The 19,398-nt window shown below is 38.5% G+C and overlaps 1 protein-coding gene across 1 annotated transcript in view; it reads right to left on the bottom strand.

Annotated features, from left to right (window-relative positions):
* Nucleotides 1-16,034, bottom strand: part of LOC119647312 (NF-kappa-B inhibitor cactus) — a 63,123-nt gene extending 47,089 nt beyond the window's left edge. Inside the window, exons 1-3 of the mRNA XM_038048230.1 lie at nucleotides 14,647-16,034; nucleotides 14,385-14,562; nucleotides 14,111-14,318 (exon numbers count right to left, since the gene is read on the bottom strand). Coding sequence (XP_037904158.1) covers nucleotides 14,111-14,318; nucleotides 14,385-14,562; nucleotides 14,647-15,344 — 1,084 coding nt within the window. The 5' untranslated portion in view covers nucleotides 15,345-16,034. The remainder of the gene's footprint in view (nucleotides 1-14,110; nucleotides 14,319-14,384; nucleotides 14,563-14,646) is intronic.
* Between the last annotated feature and the right edge of the window lie 3,364 nt (nucleotides 16,035-19,398).

Genomic DNA, 19,398 nt, shown 5'->3' with positions numbered 1-19,398 from the left:
CACGATTTTAAGAACCTCCTTATCGAATTCTATTTGAAAAATCAGACAAGTTTTACGAAAACCCAAACTGACAACTAGTTTCTCCTTTTGAAGATCAATGAAGTGTCGAAATTTTTGAATGCACTCTTTTTTTGGCAATACAATATTTTTCTAAGTTATACTGCAATTTCAAAATTTTCTTCCAAAATGTCTAACTCATTCATTTGACAGTTCGACACCAGCACGTAATTAAGTCATGTACTGCGCCAGGAATATTTATTTGCGTAGTCTATTTCAGGAAAACAATCTGCAGTTCGCCAATCTGGACTTTACTTGGCTAGCGAAGATTTTGTTGTTCAAAGAGATCCTGGAATGAGCTACAACGCAAAAGCGTTTTTTTTTAGCTATATAATACATACATAAGGGCACCCTCCAGAAATTTAGTTCCAGTCCACAATGAAAACATGCAACTTCAGCTACGTCCAAAGAAGGAAGCCCGACCCATAGCAATGTCAAAGAGTGTGCTGACCACTGGTTCTGCATTGCCTTCGTATTGAACTAAGACACAAATGACCGACCCTGCGGTTCTGAGGGCAGTTGACAAGTTCATCATGATAAGTTTTTTACTCAGGCTTTTTACCACATTATTTCCTTCCTGATCCCGTTCTTTGCTATTTCTGGCAAGATAAAAATACCTATGAGAGGAATCAAATTTCAAACTAAAAGAGATGCAGCATGGAAAGAACCATCCGGTAGTGGCAGCAGCGCAGAAAGAAGCGTTTAGCAGCTTAATGTTTGGATTAATGTTAAAAAGCCTCTCAGTAAATGCCGACTTTACGAATAAAAGTCAAATAATTCGTATGGTCACGCAATTCGTGCTAACGAGAATTCACTTGCCAAGATTGGTCTGAACATCGAAGTCGATGTTAAACGACTAAAAGGCAGGCCGAAGTAACGGTGGCTTGATACGTTGGATGGGAACCGATCACGACGACCCCGCTTGTGAGCGGGGCAAAGGCTGAAGAAAAAGAAGAAGAATGTGATGCATCTCATGAGAGATGGGACAACGTTCGCAAGAGCACATGAGACTGTCAGAATACAATCGTCCATTCTAGCAAGGATGAATAATGAATACCCTTAACATGATAGAAGTAGGACTCAATATTCCTCAGAAAACCTTATACTATTTACTTCTGGTTTAATTTTCCTGATGCCCCGAAAGGAGGTAGGTTTGATAGGCTCTGTATGCAACTAAAATCTCTTAGGGTTTACTAAAAACAAACTATCGAGCAAACTTCTGAGATAAACAGAAGCACCAAAAATATTGTGAATTTTCCAAATTGACTGAAAGAGAAAATAACAAAATAACTTAAATCTTTGGATAAATATTCGGGCTCAGAAATATTTTAATTCCAAGCGCTGATCATGTCATTAACAAAAATACAAAATATTCCCATTGAGTTCCAGCTAAAAGTTCCAAGTTTTTACTTCCCCAATCCCAATATCACAGGAAATACAAATATCAAAACAACACCCTATTAGTCTTTCCTTTCACATGGCTTAATTCCACTAAAGAATCTGATATTAACTCATTCAAGCTTCTACAACAGGATGTTCCTCTATTACTAACAAAACTTTCCCAACAAGCGTGTTTTGATCTCTCCATTCATTTTCTAGCGAAACGTATGAGTAATCACTATAAGAACTTTGACTGGTTTAATAGAGCTCGTGTCTGTATAGTAACATTTCAAAGATTGGCCTCTCTACTTTTGAAACTGATCTCGCTTGGAATATTGATAACAATGAGAAAAAAAATATAAAAACAAAACGTTCTGAAAAAAGTTCCAACCTACGACCGTAGTGTGATAATTTCCAGATTAGGAGGAGGAGGTGCTACGTGAATTGTACGGTATCGCTATCAATCGTCATAATGGACCATTACGGCTCGCCCTGAGAACAAGTTAAGCTTGTTATGAAAATTAACTTTTTTTTCTTCATCTCTGAGAGGGGAATCATTCTAAGAAAATATCTGACCTTCTAGGAAAATGAAAAGAGATAATTTTTTATACGATTTAATTAAATTTATTATGTTTGCGTAAATTTTAGTGTAGACGTTTTGTATAAATTTCAACCATTGACGGAAATGATTCCGTCATTGAGTTGAATCGTAAATCGATTTATCTCACGTTTTTTATCTGTGTGGGAGCACTAAGTTGCTGAAATGGATTTGTTCCTAGTCGGATACACAAGTTTTCGCGGAACAAATTGCAAATTTTAAAACTCCCTAATATTATTAGAGTTTGTCAAAATTTCAAGCTAGAATGTAAGGTAGTAGTATAGTAGATTTTTCGCAATTGAAAGGCAATAAGGACTTAAATGGAGATTACTCTTAAACTTCCGTTGGGTTTTTTATAGTTGAAATGAAGCACTGAGGTTCCTTGAATTGCAAGTGACAGCATCAAATTATTCATTCATTTCGTAGTCGAAATGAGATTTTGCAGTTCAAGCTCGCTACTTATGTATCTTCATTTTCAGAATAATACTCTGGCTATTGGCACAACATTCGCTATGGATAGTACAAAGTTCTATAATCACTGCGTTGCGGAAGAATAAAAACATACTTAGAGCTGTACAAGATAACTTGAAAACGCCGTATTGCTTACTAATCAATTCGTTGAAGTCCAACATAAAATTCCCAAACCAATCTAGACAAAAACTATGACAATGACGAAGATGAGTTTACAACATTTATCAGTGAAGTAGGGCAGAGATTCATTGGTTTTTACGATGGAAAGTGCAGTTTTCTAAACTAGCAGAAACATGTAACTTGGTGATTCACAAAATGATTCGATGGATTGGAAAACTTTGAAGATAATTTTGTCAATGGGAAAAGAAAAATATTTTATTAATAAGATCAGTGAATCAAATCTAAAGGAGAATAAACGGCTAATTTAGTCCTGAATGCCTGAACGGAAATTTATGGACAGAATTCATTGTCCAAGTATGCTGAAGTCACTACTTAATTTAGTAAAATGTATGGTCATGTATGCCCCTAAATTTGAAGTACTAGCATTACTCATTCTTTACCGATTCTGCTAATTTTGAAGTGCAGAAAACTTCACCTCTTCATCCCCATTGACTTTACTGGATCTCCTGAATATAAGAAAAGTAATTCTCCTTTTATTAGTACATTTTTTAAAATCTTCTTAGCAGGCCATATTTGTCATTACCTTTTCAGAAGATAAAAGATTCTTTATTCTCAAGGTATTATTTAGTTCTTGCAAAATAACTATTAATTGGAATGAGAAAATAATCAATTCCACGATTAAGGCCAAAAAAAGGCGAGACCCTAAAAGGCTCGAGTTACAGAATGCTATAGAACCGACATCTTCGAAGTCAGAGTAGACGCAAAGACTACTGAAAAAAGTAAAACCATTAAAAGTGGATTATGCTATTATAAACTTGGAAAAGCATTGAAACCTTGGCAGATTCTGAGTTTTAAGTCTCATTTAATCCATATGGGGGAAGATTACCCAGCTAAAGGGGAATATCTTTGCTAGAAAAAGAAGACGTAACCCTACCTCAGATGGTGCGATGATATAGGTCAAGACGCCAGAAACCTTTTAAGGATGTCAAATAGGTAGGCCTCGACACAAAACCCAAATCCCTAGACTTCCTTACTAAGGGAGGACTAGATCGGATACCGCATGTTGTGTCATGGATGATGACGGTCTTTTCTACTATATCTCAAATTGTTTGAGCGGCTCATGACAAGATTTATATAAAAGATTCAGCGAACACGCACGGTTTACAAAATCATGTTGGGCAAGATTACTTTTTTTATTCTTCGCACAAAGTTTCCATTACGAAAATTCTACGCTAGATTTTTTGGCGATCAAATTCACCACCACTTCCTGCAGTCTTGGTACGGTAGGCTGCTTTCCATCTCAGAAATTCAAAAAAAGAATGGTGTTATTTATTTTTCTATTCGCACTATTTGTATCCATCCAAAAACTCACGTGATTGATGAAACAGAAAAACAGAATAATCAACCTATTGTGTGTGTATGAACTATACGTTTGCTTTTATGGTCATTTTAAAGTCGGCTTCAGTTCTATTTAAAGAGGATATTCTTTTGCTAACTAAATCCCATATAAGGGTTCCATTACCTTGCATTTTACTATAAAGTGTGTCTATTTTTGAACCACAATTTTTCTTTGAACTCAACAAGAGACTGAAATACAAAAAAAGCGCCAATTTTTTTGTTGTGTTCTGGATAAATTCTCGTCCCAAGTGTCTCATAAAAATGGCATTCGTGTACAGATATATGTAGGTCACTGGCAAAACGAGACACAAAAAACTACAACCGAAATCTACACGAAGCTACCAAATTATGGTTTTTCTAGTTGAACATATTTATAGTTCTCTTTTATACGTTAAGTTATTCTCAACACACAACAAAGGACATAATTATAGAACCAAATAAATGTTCCCCTTTAATTGAAGAAAAAAATACCTCTTAGACGTGCAGCTGTATGAAAAGTGTTCCTAGACATGACTTCCCAATCTATTTATAAAAATATTTGACAAATAAGCGTATTTTCCACCCAGACCACTGAGCAACATATTCGTTTGATTATAGACTAAGACGATGGGAAATAAGAAAAAGAAATCGCTGAGAAGAAATAAAACGACTGTTTATATTCAAATTAACATTTTTGGCTAGACGGTGGCCAGGTGAATGTTTCAAGAGATTTAATTTGGCATTGATTCAAAAATATATGTTTAATAAATGTGGTGGGTGAATGTCTGCAATGGGGATAGGTTAAAAGAGACTACTTTAGATGAGCAGTAAGCTAGGGATTGTTCAAAATAGTTCTTCTAATATTCAAAATTATATTAGATTTTCTAATCCAAAGATATCTTCAAATATACAATGTATTTTTGTGAACATTTCATTTGCAATAATATTAACAAAAAAAAAAAAAATAATTATGTTAAGCAGATCCAATTTTAAGAAGATCCGCAATTAAAACCGTATTTGCAGACGATTTTCAAATCCTTGAAAAATAAAACAAACTTACGACCTTTTACGAGGCAGGCCCTACACATTTGTAGAGTAGCTCAGCTGATGTAATCCTAGAGATTGGAACAGTGATTTGATTGCTAAAATAGCCATAGTTGGAGCTATTACGGGTAATTCTTGACATAGTTCAGGAAGTCTGGCCTGTTTTCAAAGCTCACGTAACGAAACAGTAATGTGGTACTAGGATGAGTCTATGACGAATAAAAATTAATTGTTGGCTTATTTAGCAAGCGTACGCTGCATAGTCCCTGTTGTCAAGATAGACAAATTCAATCCTCGCCTACCATCAATCATGGAATAAACGACGTATTCAGAGGCTAGATTTGGGAGAATTCATGAGATAGGCCTGATGGTGAAAATCCAACCCCTCCTCCCAATCTCGGCGGGTCTGCACGCGACTTGACACCAAAACTTTGCCCTAAAAAGGTTGTTTGAATGCAAGAGAATGCAGAAACCTTTTACAAATTTGTTAGTAATATATGGATTTGTACCAAACTTTGCAGTATTGTACCGTACATTTTGGCTTATTCTGCTGCAATTCTGTTTAATTTTAAGATGAACTCAAGGGAGGTTTCGACAAAATTTACAAAATATGGTAAGAAAATATTCACTCCATTCGTGCAGGAGGACAGTATGAAGTCTGAATTTTATATAGGAGAACATTATCACTATTTTTTCAGATTTTTTGATTGTGTAATTGTGATTGATTGTGTGTGTGTGGTTCTGATCCAGTCCAGTTCGCTCAAGAAATAAAATCGCCGAGGGTGCCCAGAACTCAGGCCATATCAGGACTATCCGATGCGTTTTCAGTTCCCCTAATGGACTGAAAAATGTTTGATTGAAGATGAACATTTTTACTGAAAAATCATTCTTTTACGTGAAGCCCACATTCATTTCGGTGGCTCTGTTAAGAAACAGGATTGTCATATTTGGAAGTCGAAAAATCCACCCATACGCCGTCATGGAAAAACCGATACATCCACAACTGACTGTTTGGTACGAATTTTGGTCGGCCAGCATCATTAGACCAGGTTTTTTTTTCTGAAAATGGGAGAAAAATCACCGCGAATGTCAATGTGCAATGATTTTTTCTCTCCCCACACTGAAGAGGATGACATATAGGATTTTTGGTCCAACCAAAAGTGCCTTTGAAAATTAAATAATGAACGGAAACGGTGGTGTCAATTGGTCGCTTAGAAGCTGAATACATTAGACGCATTTAAGGGTAAATGTTATGTTAACTATTCAAGAGTTGTGCCGGTTGTGAGATAAATGCTGGAATGCGTGCAAATCGACAATCGCAACATTTAAATTTTTCGGAACCTACATAGGTTATAATAATAATAATCGTTGGCGCAACAATCCATATTGGATCAGGGCCTTGAAGTGTGTTAGAGCACTTCATTCAAGACCGAAACGGTACACTACAGTATACTGTAGGAGGCGATGTGGTCAGCATTGCGCTACATAGGTTGGAAAGAATAAAGGTGCACTTATTTCGAGTCACAGGGGAACTATCCTTTTTCTCCCTTTCTATATATATTTTTCAATTTAACCGAAATTCTAATTATATTGATCGAAAAATTCTGCTTTTCAATTCGTAAATCCGAGCACGTCCAATAGTCCCCCATCTTACCCACAATTTACGAATTGTAAACCTAGTACTGGAAATATTAGTGGTTTTGCATGCTGCCAGTAGAATTCGCATAGGCTTGTATGTCTTACTTTTAAGTAGATTTTTAAAAATATTTCGAGTTTCTAAATCTAAATACAGATATTGGTTCCGGGTCATCTTTCGGAAAACACAAATTTCTTTTATAACTGTTTATTTTCCCTTCATCACTGGGCTTAAAATTTCCATTAGTGTTCACCAATCAACGACACTGAAAATCTGACCGTGTGGTTCATTGTCCAGACCTCAGGCCTGACCGATTTATTATTTTTAGTAAGCTAAAGTCCAGTTTTTTGTGGACATTCAGACTTTACTGATATTGACAATCGGTTTTACAACTGTTTTACCAGCAGTTTAGTATATGAAACTATCAACTTGTTGCTGATCATAGTCGCTTAAACTGATTTGCGTCACTCTTACAATTTACCTCATAATTGTGATTTGTCATCATTACCTCTTGATGAAGGTTAGCTCCTTCATTTTATCAAAGCATTTTTCCATCATAATTGAATGTCTATATCAGCTCTCTTGTCCACTATCCGAAATAACGTCTGTAGCAGCTTACTAGTTTTAACTGGTATATTCTGAATTACGTCCTCCCAGCGATACCAAAAAACGTAGCCGCTTTGTCTCATGACTCACGACATGTGAGATATATAGCTACAGAAGTTCTTTTTTGAGGTATCCTAAATCTTTCGAAGAAATGGTAGGCTAATGGAAACCATTGTGAAGGTTGGAGGCATGAAGTAATAAATACCTAACAGCACAGAGCTCTTTGATATATTCTAGACCCGTTAATTAGCATATGAATCTCGAGATTGGAGAAATAAGAAAAGTCGGTAGATTTAACACGCACTAGTTGCATGAATATCACGTTTCGATCACATGTTTGGAGAGGTCAAGGAAAATTACAAATAATCAACGTCCAGAATCAAATTACAGGAAAAATGCGGATTTTTGAGTGAATAAAACGAACTGGCATTACTGGCAGATTATATTTATAACATTATCCTGTTTTCGTTGATACCAAAAAACCTCCATTCGATGCAAAAACCGGATTCAATCAGAACTCCAGCCTTGACTTACGATTGAAAAATCTAGCAAGTGGATGAATTCTTGCCAAGCCCCTAAGAAAAATTTCATCCAGTTCTTGCTAATAAAAGTGAAAGACCCTCTCAATTTAATTAAAGTGTGGGAAATGTGTCAAAGCAATTTGTTCATTTTTTTTTCTTTTCTTTCAAAACGTCATCGGTTTGTGATTAGTGTAGCTCATCTGCCGTTCCTAATTGCCTCAGTTTGCTTCCACTGAATAAAAGCGATTAATGAAATGAATATTTGAATAGTAAGATAAAAAGCATATTGCCGCTAAAGCGATCCAAATTAGAGATTTGGTTATTTTATTATGTCTATAAATAGACATAGGATAAAAATAAAATTCGCATGATTTGGGTTTGGAGCAAAACCCCAATTTGGCTTGAAATTAATTCTCTAGTATTCTAAAAAAAAAAAAATAAGCGAAACTGAAACAGTAGAACCGGAATTTTCACCCAAACCGGTCTTCCAGCAAATAGTTTAAAAATAATCTTGCAAATTCATTTCCAAATACCACGTGTAGAAAATTAGGTCCACAGAAGCATTTTGGATAAAAAAAACCAACTGCAAATACATGTCCATGATTTTTTTGGAAATTTACATGGATTCGACAGTAGCTGAATATCAATAGATCTGATACCATTGTTAACATTATCACAATCTGTCGCTGTAGTCAAATATTTGCATAATTCTATCATCTATTCAAAATAATTTCATATAAAGCCAGAGAAGTTTGCTAGTCGACCAGGCAGTCGACAAAGTACTTATGCATGTATTAAATTTATACTCATCACAATTTGTTTCCTAAATTCCATTAAGTGGATATATTTAGACTTTAAAATTAGATTTAATGCGTCTAGTGATTCTAAGGCTGTTGGCTGAATATTTGCGACAGCGGGATGAGATTATATTTTAAGTTTTAGTTGAAACGGCTGTGCACAACTAGGGAATTTTTGTAAAGGGTGAGAATGAAGCTAGAGATTGATTCAGGATGAGTTGAGTACATTTTGATTTTTGGTAGATAATTTTGTGAAATAATAAAAAAAACTTGTTTCTTTTCGTTGGTGTGGATGTCCTCCTGACTCGTTAGCACTGATGAAGGGAACAAGTGGTTCCCGAAATATCGGTATTTGCAAGAACAAATATCCACACCAACGAAGAAGAACCAACAAGTTTTTTATTATTTCAGATAATTAATCGTTGGAAACACCGCATAATTACACTCAAATAATTTCGGGCGCAATGTTCGATCTGATTGATTCCTTGTTTGAACTTTGAACTCGAAGCAGGTTAACTAATTGATAATGAAACGAATGTTTGTATTGATAGGATGCGGAAATCAAATGACTCTTAAAAAAGAAATGCTAGTTCTATCTGATAAAGTTTAAACTTTTTTCCTACATTCGCGAAAGCAAATCTAAAGATATGACACAATTTGTTCAATAATAATAAATAAAACGGTGCAATCCAAAGGACGCTCAATAATACCTTTTTTCCAATCCATTCAAAACAGAAAAATTTTCCAAAGAAACAAGTAACAATCTAGAAAATCCTAGACCCAACGAACTACTCGAAATCCATAAGTAGTGCTAACGTATATAAACCAACAAAAACAGTCCCGGTTTTCGCGACGAGAGCCATTGCATCCACAGGGAAAGAAAAAGTATATTCTCCGAGGTCTGTATAATAAATCGAAGAAGAGAAGCAAAGCTGCATTTTACAGCTTCAGATTTTTTTGTGAACCCCTCAAAAAATTTTAACCCTAGGGAATTCCTCGAGCTGATCGACCAAACATATACGATGAGCTAGAGCGACATATGACACAAAATGTCTCGTGCTTATCCACTTAAAATTTCCGAGGACTCTGAAATTCAAAGCAGAGTCCGGTAGGGCTGCTTCCTGTCGGCAATACTATTCCTTTTTGTGGTGGCGTTCTCCATGCTGCTTTCTCCTGAGGACGTGGAAAACATCAATGGACCATGATATCTTTCCTCAAACACTGGCTATGCTGTGACATGTCTGCACTCTCACCGAGTTATTACTCTTGGCTCTGCATTTAGTAAGAGAGGCAAGCTGAGTCACACTGAAGATAACCACCAATAAAATCAAGGTTCTCAATCAGCCTAAAAAAATTCCTAGTGAGGCTGGCATTGAATATGGAGCCTCTCAGTACATTGTGGTTGGAATTTTGTATATTCGCAATCCGTTTCAAAAGACCTAAATTTCGTCCAAAAACAACATCGAAATACGGTTGATGAGGACATTATTTCTGAAGCGAATAATGGCCCGACCTTCATGAAACTCATTATTGATGGTGACGAGACGTGGAACTACGAGTTTGACATGGAGAGTAGTCCTTTTTGGAAAAGTGCCTAATGTTTATTTCTCATTTCGCCGGCGCGTTGGTTGAGCCTCTCAATCCCGTTGCCATGATTTCGAATCGCAGTCGTCATGGATGTTTGTGTTCGGTTCATATTTGTCTGTGACGATAATGAAATTTAATCATAATCTCTCTCACTAAAAATGGAGGTAATAGACATAGTGACAAGAATGCTGTGTGCACTATGTGCCCTATACTCCACAAAGTGCACAGGAGACACATTTATATTGAGTGTGCCTATACGGTTTTTTTTGTTTTCCATAGTCACCATATTCACTTGCCACATTCTTGAATGAAGCGTGGCATTTTCAACATGGAGGTATATCAAATTCATTCAAGGAATTATCTGCTGTACGAATTTGATCTTGAAGGCTTGTCGAAATGTGTGTGTAATTTACAGTGACAGCGTTGAAAGCGAACATGTGGAGAAAAATAGATCAAAGATCAATCGCGTCTTCGAATGCCAAATGAGCTTCCAAGGGACGAATTGTTAGTGGCATTGGGGAAGAATGATAAATTAACTGTTGCTGAACTATAAAAGAGGTTCAACGTAAGCCGTGCTTATGGTGGCACGGAAGATGAAGATGAAAATTGGAAGATTTTGATCAGTGGGAATAGGAAGTGGAATATTTATAAGAAAAACACCACAGAACAGTTTACAAAAAGAAGGAAACACGGACGTCAAGAGAGGAACTAGGGCGATACTACCACGTAACTTAACCCCAATACCGGGAGTATTATGTGCTCAACCAGAGCGTCTCAAAGTAGCGTAGCAGAAACGTCCACCCAAAGTGTATAAAGCTAACATAATATTCCGTCATGACAATTCTAGGGCTCATGGCCTAACCATAATCGTTAGGTGGGCAACGGTTGGCCCAACTCCATACTTGAGCAACCTTCCCCTTTCAGATTTTCACTTGTTTGGTTCCTTAGACCACAATTTGAAGGGAAAGGAAGTTTATAGCGAAGGCGCTATATGCAAGTCATCTAAATTTTACCAAAAGGGGATTTTGTTGGTAGCAAATCGTTGGCGATGTAATAAACCACGAAGAAAAATATGTATTAGATTAAAAAATAGAAATACATTTTCACCCAATATATCCCGTAGATATTTTTTTTCCAACTTTTAGAAGATGGCATGAATATCAGAGGAAATTCCATGCGAAGTGAGTTTTTTTTTTAAAATCATTTATTCAACGCGTGAATATACATACTTAAAATATGTTTTCTTATCGGACACGTTTTTTTGTTGGAAAAAAATTTTTACAATTTTTAGGAGATTCACGTTATTAATTCGACTGGATTCATTAGTTTACCAACTCAGCATTTATATGTGATTTGAAGTTTTGAGAGGAAATATTTGCGAACGATTCTAGACAACCCGCAAAATGGACCACAAAATAGGCATTATGCCTCCCGAAAACAGAAAACGAATTGCATTCTAACCAAATCTAAATCTGACCTCCAAATCGCTTAAGCACAGTTTATACTTGTGAACAATTTTTCTATCAAATCTTTCTTCAAGATTCTCCTGTAGAGAGCAGGTTTCTAAAGTCAGGTAAATGAAAGGAAGACTGGACATGCCTACAATTTCTAGGGGAGGATTGAAGCGCCGTCGTAGTGGGGAGGAGGAAATTGATAGTAGATTCCTCAATCTAAAGGATTTATGGCTGCGTTGATTTCGTGGAAATCCCGATTGTTTTATGGTTGGTTGTGCTCTCTCTCTCTCTTACACAAAATTAAGTGCAACAAGGATCACGGTGAGGTGAATTCGGGCATGGAGTGGAAATCATACGACCCCACCCTTATACCGGCCCCCCGAGAGAATTTCGGACTTTCTCTGTCTCTCAGCTGTTTTTTAGGGAAATAAAGTAGGAATAAAATAAAAAAAAAATAAGCAAAGAACGACGAGCCCTATGTTCTGCAAATAGACCAGGGATATTATAAATAAAGGATTATTAGGAAAGTTAATCTGCACCCGGATATCCAGTTGAGTATTGTCATTATTCACCCAACTGTCAACCAGAACCTCGACAACCATAAAACTTTCTGTTCTGAATTGCAAATCTGAAGGAGGAGAACAGAAAGTCAAAGTTCAACCTCACCCTGTTAGACAAAAGCAACAGTTCTTTAAAAAAAAATCAATCTAGAGCTAGTCAAGCTACACAACATAGTACACCATTGACAACAGCAGCAAGCATGTCAACTATTCCTAACAGCAGCTGTGAAACGTCTGCTAGCTTGCTAGCTATTGCCTCTATATCGTGTATTATTGGATTCCCGCTGACGACATAATCATTATGGTTGCTCATTTGTGCCTGAATGTCCGTCATGCTAGCGCGAAAAAATCAGCCAGTCAGCCCGCCAGCCATCCATCCAGCTAGCTACACCGACAAGAACTCGATTATGTTACACCAAACTATGTACACACTTTGCTTAGCCCCAAACCTCAGCTCCGTCGTCCCAAAGCACAATTGGGATCGGACTCCAACAAACGGTGGGAAAAACCCAAGTAAAAAAATTTCATTTCAATTTCATGTAGACATTTTTGTGTATATGGTATGGTAGCCAGGCCGCGGCATGTTTTCAATGTGATGGTGTGCACATTTCTGAGCTTTGCTTACATATTTTTGCGCCGCATATATGTATATACATAGAAGCTGAGGTGATCTCCGGCTGTTGGGGAGTCGAACGTAAGGATAAATCTATGTCCGAGTATGAAGAATGAAGGTCTCGTCTGTCTGTTGCTTCATGATTTTTTTCTTTCGAATGCCATGTGTTGATAGTGTAATCGCTACTGTTGGATGAATGCCACCGAGCTGGGGTCATGCAATTCGTTCGGATGTGCTGGCTCAACTATAATGCAGAGATAGTTGACTGAGATTAACGACTTAGCTCATCACTCTCGCCGCAACGTTACCCACTCTGCTTTGTTACGTCCAAGATGTATTGTGCAACTTTTGATGCATTCGTGAAAATATTCTTTTCGCACTTTGGCCCTGCCTTAGATGTTTGCGAGCAAAATACATATTTTCGCTATGATTTGCTGCGGTTTTTGTTGGTTTTCACAGGCTTCATAGTCACATGCTTTTTCTCAAAATAAAAATTTTTCTCGTGAACCTATGCAGACGTCAACAGCTGTGTAGGCCCCAATGTGGCGGAGTGCCCACGAACAAACAGCAGGATAGAGACACAAATGGAAATTACAAAAGGAACACGCAAGCTATGAGCACATGACCACATGACTTCGATGATGTATTGACGTTGAGGAATGGGAAGGATGTGTACTTCTCAAATGACAACGAACAGCACAGCGCGTACAGCAACGACGTCAAAGCTGACCCATATTATTTTTAGATGGAAACTCGCTGGATTTGGACATGCGCCGCAACACCCGAAATAGCTGTGTACAAATTTATGAAGCGTGCGAAAATAGCGCAAGGAAAGGAATTTTCATGGCATTGCTTTAGATTGTGGATGCGCGGAGGAGAGCTGGCAAGGGGACATGTGTGTTTGTGTGTTCGATAGAGCGTGGCTTTTCCAAAAATACAACAAAGATTCTTATGGTGTAGATGCGGAGTGCTGGCAGGAGACAGGAGGATTTGGTTAAACAGGAAAATGTCGAAATAGACCAGCCGAGGATGGGACGGGAGATGTGGTGATTAAAATCTTTTCATACAAATTAGCACTAAATGTCTCGGCAATTTTCCCACGTCTTGGCGTGCGGTACGACAACACTAGGCTGACCACCGTTTCCATCCATCGAGGCAAGGCTCCTGGCCTGGCTATTGAAACTGTTGCGAGGGCGGTTTCACCCGCTTATTTTTAGATTTCGGCAACAATAAAAGTCTCTACGCGGAATAATGAACAAATAATGGTAAATTCCCAATTTTTCGCTTACCGTCATAGTTCCGTTGCTCGAGATCTGGGGGGAGCTGTGTGCATCGTCGAAATGTCGTTTTGTCGTTCTTTGTGAGCAGCAGTTTTTTGCTGCTCTCCTGGATTTCGGTGGCAGTAATGGGAGTCGTAAGAGCTTTCACACACTCCATGTGGCCGGAAATGCAGGCCAAATGAAGTGGTGTGTTGCCATTACTATCGCGCATTGTTGCCTGCAACAAGAAGGAAAATGGATTGTGAGTAAACAGTGGTTAGGACTCGATGCTAGGGAGTCTCACCTCTGCACCTGCAACGAGCAGCATTCGTACGATATCACGATGTCCGGCCATGACGGCCAGATGTAAAGCTGTCTGGGCGCAATCATTTTGAATGTTCAATAAACAAGGATGCGGGGCAAGACGTATTAAAGCGGCAACGACTTCGGTGTAGCCCGTGATACAGGCGATGTGTAGCTGTCTATAAAGATGAAAACAAAAAATTTATCTTTTGAGTGGCCGCTGGACGGGGTTTCTATTTGGGTTGGCAGGCAACCAGACTTACGTGTCACCGTCGTCGTTTTGGCGGTAGTAAATCTCCCATGGCTGCTTGTTGCGATTGTCTGGAGCATTTGCGTTGCTGGCATTGCCGGATGACGAGCCCGACGACGACACTGCCGCCGTTTGGCCGTCTGGGCAGCCCAAATTATTGAGCGGCTGATCGGAATTATTCAAAGTTAGATTGCAAAACCATTCTGTTAGCCCTGAATCGATCTTGTTGTCGAGAATCATGGGCGTAGTTTTGGCGGGCTGGGAAGGCTGCTGGGACTGTTCTTCGATGTCAGCTTCTGACAGATCAACCTCCAAGCCTGAGTCCAGGATTGAAGGCTTCGCCTCAACGACGGTTATCTGCTTGCTAAGAGAAGGACGCTCCGACTGCTGGCTGTCTTGTGAGCCCTTCGGCGAGTTCACGTCGTTGCCACCCGCGATACCGTATTCGCTATCGTCGTAACCGGATAATTGTGGACCAGAAAGGAACCCGGAGTCCACCTCGCACGACTGACTTTCTTGTTCGATAAACTTTTGTCCGGCGGAGCTCGCACCGGCGACAGTTCCGCCACCCACTAGAGTTCCTGGCTGAGGACTCTTCTCACTACTTGCACTACTACTCGACGACGATAACGAATGCGTTAAATTTCTATCTGGAACGGAAGCATCTTTCCTTGATTCTTCGGAAGCGGCACTTGAATTTGGATTCCACATATTTGTTCAGGTGAGGCTGATTTGCGGAATGAAATAACAGGAATCTTTCTTCGGTTGGGTTCGCGTCACGAAAGCACAAGAAACGCTTGTTTTCCGCTGACAGACTACAACAAGGACGAGGGAAGTATTGTTTTCACAATCGCACCCGCGGGCGACTTTCACAATGCGCGTCTATACGAAATCCAACGAGCGACGATCGCATTTGTCCTTCATTCCGTCATTTACGTTCTCACGCTGCGGGAATTGCGTCAACAATTGCGGACAGTTTTCCCACGTTCGATGTATCTCCTAAATCGACCAAAAAATCAAATTTCCTTATCGCGCGCGAATTAACTTCGTCGAATAGCAGCAAACTGACAAAATGGCTGAGACAACTACGCGGATGTCTAGAAATCTAGCAAAACACGCACGACCGTATCGCGTTGGGTAACCTGTTCGGTTGCCTTTTAACTGCTTATGAAACACCGTCGACTTATGTTCTTATGTTCACGACTCCGAACTAATTTGATCACTTCTCGTCGAAGTACGGAAAACGTCTGTCGAAACTCTTCCAGACTTTGCAAACTCCTAAGCGCTTGTGGGGGTTTCTAAATACCAATTGCACGTCTGACCGAGCGTCGTAAGCTTCCAGTAGCCACCGAATTCGTTCGCTATCTCGTGAAAACTGACTTAAGGAAACTTTACGGAAATTTTTATCAAAGCAACAGACAGAAAGCACACAAGCCCACGAGACGATGGAATTTACGAAACGTTCGTCAAATTGCCAAAGTTGACGTCAGGTTGAGACTATAGTCGTTCTGCTCACACTTGTTGTGAATGCCTGACTGGTTGACAGAATTTCGAAAACGTTAGGTTGCAACAGGTGCGTGATGCCACAGACAGAGTTCGAAAAGAATGGATTTCGAATGTGTGGGTGGAGATAAAGGACCGGAGAATTGAATCCTTCATTTCAGGACGAAAGCAGCAAGTTCAGCTTTGACTAATGATCACAATAATTATTTCTAAAGATTTTATGACTCAGAAAAATATGATTTTATTGCCAGGCTGGAAACAAGATATTTACTTGTATGAGGGACGGAAAGAAAAATAACGATCGTTAAAACCGCGCCACGAGTAATTATGAATTTCTACGTTAAATTTAATGAATTTCCACCTTAGAATTCCCAGCTTTCGCGCGGGTAGTTAACAATAAGTCATTGGATAAAACGTTTCTTCTGCTTATCATGGATTAAGATCAACAGAAATTAGTACTATTTGCTCATACTTTTGCTGTTGTAAAGCTTTCGGACTTCAGAAAAAATAATTATTTTACAATGATCGGCCCACCCAGGGTGTCAACTATGAAACGAGTGCTGAGGTAATGGAAGAAAAAATACGCCCATAATTAATGTTGATATGTGCTTTTGAATGTACAAAGTAAAGTGCAAATAGAGTCGCATCGATCAACTAAGATTACTCCTCCACTTTCGCTAATTAATAGGGCAGAATATGAAGGAAGCAGATGTAGTCCCTCCAACAGCAACAAAGACCTTAGGAAACTGACAAAACTGATCCTGATTAAAAAGCCTCGTTAGCAATTGTTTTAGTAGTGCGAGGTACACTGAAAGCGATTAGGAAATGGTGAATCTACGTGTTTGAGGTACATTTGCCAGGAAGTATTCATAACGACAATTCTAGAATTGCCCCTAAATCAAACCCTGGTCTTTGACATGTAAAATAGTGTCATTTGAGTGGGTGAAATGGACATTTAACTGAATGCACACGGTTATATGCATTGGGGAGACTAGTAAATAGGTTTATAAGGGATATGCAAGTAGAAAGGTTTCACAATTTTCCAAACTAATTTCAAAACTTTCCAAACTAACTTCAATTTCAATTTCAGAATTTTCTATTTCAAATTTAGATTTCTTTTCAGTATTTTACTATAAAGCTCTACACAAACTTTTCCATTATTATCAACGGCCCAACAGCCGGTATCCGATCTAGGCCTGCCTTAATAAGAAACTCCAGACATCCCAGTTTTGCGCCGAGGTCCACCAATTCGATATCCCTAAAAGCTGTCTGGCGTCCTGACCTACGCCATCGCTCCATCTTAGGTAGGGACTGTCTCGTCTTCTTTTTCTACCATAGATATTGCCGTGATAGACTTTCCGGGCTGGATCATCCTCATCCATACGGATTAAAAGACCCGCCCACCGTAACCTATTGAGCCGGATTTTATCCACAATCTGACGGTCATGGTATCGCTCATAGATTTGGTCGTTATATAGGCTACGGAATCGCCCGTTCGGAAGATTCTTCTCTCGAACGCGGCCAAGAGTTTGCAATTCTTCTTGCTAAGAACCTAAGTTTCCGAGGAATACATGAGGACAGACAAGATCATTCATTATCTTGTACAGTAAGAGCTTTGACCCTATGGTGAGCGGAACAGTTTTTGTAAGCTGAAATATGCTCAGTTGGCTGACAACAACTGTGAGCGGATTTCATCATCGTAACTGTTATCGGTTGTGATTTTCGAACCTAGATAGGAGAAATTATCAACGCTCTAAAAGTTGTATCCTATCCTATCTTTATTCTTCCTGTTTGACCAGTGCAGTTTGATGTTGTTGGTTGGTTGGTTTTTGGTGCTGACGTTGCCACCATACACTTTGTCTTGCCTTCATTGATGTGCAGCGCAAGATCTCGCTGTGATCGCCGCATACTCGATCTGGATGAAGGCAGTTTGTACGTCTCGGGCGGTTCTTCCCATGATGTCGATATCGTCAGCATAGGCCAGCAGTTGGGTAGACTTAAAGAGGATCGTACCTCTTGCATTTACCTCAGCATCACGGATCACTTTCTCGCGGGCCAGGTTAAAGAGGACGCATGATAGGGGGCGAATGGACACATTGGTCAGGGTCAGCCTAGTCAGTCTTATCAATTTCGTCGGGATACCGAATTATCTCATGGCCGTATACAGTTTTACCCTGGCTATGCTATCATAGGCGGCTTTAAAGTCGGTGAATAGATGGTGCAACTGTTTACCACTAGATAAAGATGGATGCCCATCTATCATTATTTGCTTTAAGGGGTAACTCCACTTGTGACTGAAAAAAATTATTCTTTATTTCATTTTTTGAGTATAACTATCCGAGAATACTTCCTTAATATTTCAAGTCGATCCGAATAAAATTGACTGAGATATGATCGTTGAAAGAGAAGAATCCGTACCGTAAACCGTCTGAGGTTGAAACTTTAAACGTGTTTATCTATAAACTACTAAACCGATCTTTTCGCAACTTAGCTGATTTATTCAATACATAAAAATGTAGTGTTTAATCGTTGGAATTTTTGCTTCAATAAGAAATGGCTGTTTTATAGCCCATAAACAACCTTTTTTTTGTGAAAAAAAATCTAACTATTAATTTCGACTGTCCGCCATTTTGTGAAAAATGGATATTTTCTTAAATCTTTCGATCAAACATTTTTTAGTTCAGATGAACCAATTCGAAACAATTTTGAGCATCGCAAAGCATAAAGATAAACGTACTTTACAAATCGTAGTGAAATATTTTCTAATAAAAAAGTGACTGAAATTTGTCCAATGTGTGCACTTTAAGATGATATAATGATCATTCAAAAAAATTTCAGAGCTTTTTAAGGGGACGTGACGAGTTAAAATGTTGATTTTTTTATTTCTTCCAACGGTTTATTTTTTGAGAAAAAAGACAGATGTTTGCATGAAATTTTGCATACATATGGTCATAATATTAAAGTTTAAACAAAAAGGATGCTATTTGTTTGCTACAAATTTTTTTTTTTAAAAATTGACGGAGTGGGTGACTTCGGAAGGCGTCAAAAAAAAAAAAAACAAGTCGGAATACCAAAAGCTGCCTGGCGCTCCGAGTATAAAAGTTTTGTGTCCATCTTATGTGAGAAACTTTCTACGCATATGTTTCCATTCGTATATGGCTAAAAACCCAAAAAAATTTGTTCATATTTTTTTCAAACTACAAGAAATACGTATATATTACAGACGTAGATATTATGCTCACCCTAAACAAACAAACAGTGC

This window comes from Hermetia illucens, chromosome 1 (assembly GCF_905115235.1).
Source record: "Hermetia illucens chromosome 1, iHerIll2.2.curated.20191125, whole genome shotgun sequence".
Taxonomy (NCBI): Eukaryota; Metazoa; Arthropoda; class Insecta; order Diptera; family Stratiomyidae; genus Hermetia; species Hermetia illucens.
The sequence above is the reverse complement of the archived record's forward strand: the minus strand, read 5'-3'. Positions and strand labels throughout refer to the sequence as shown.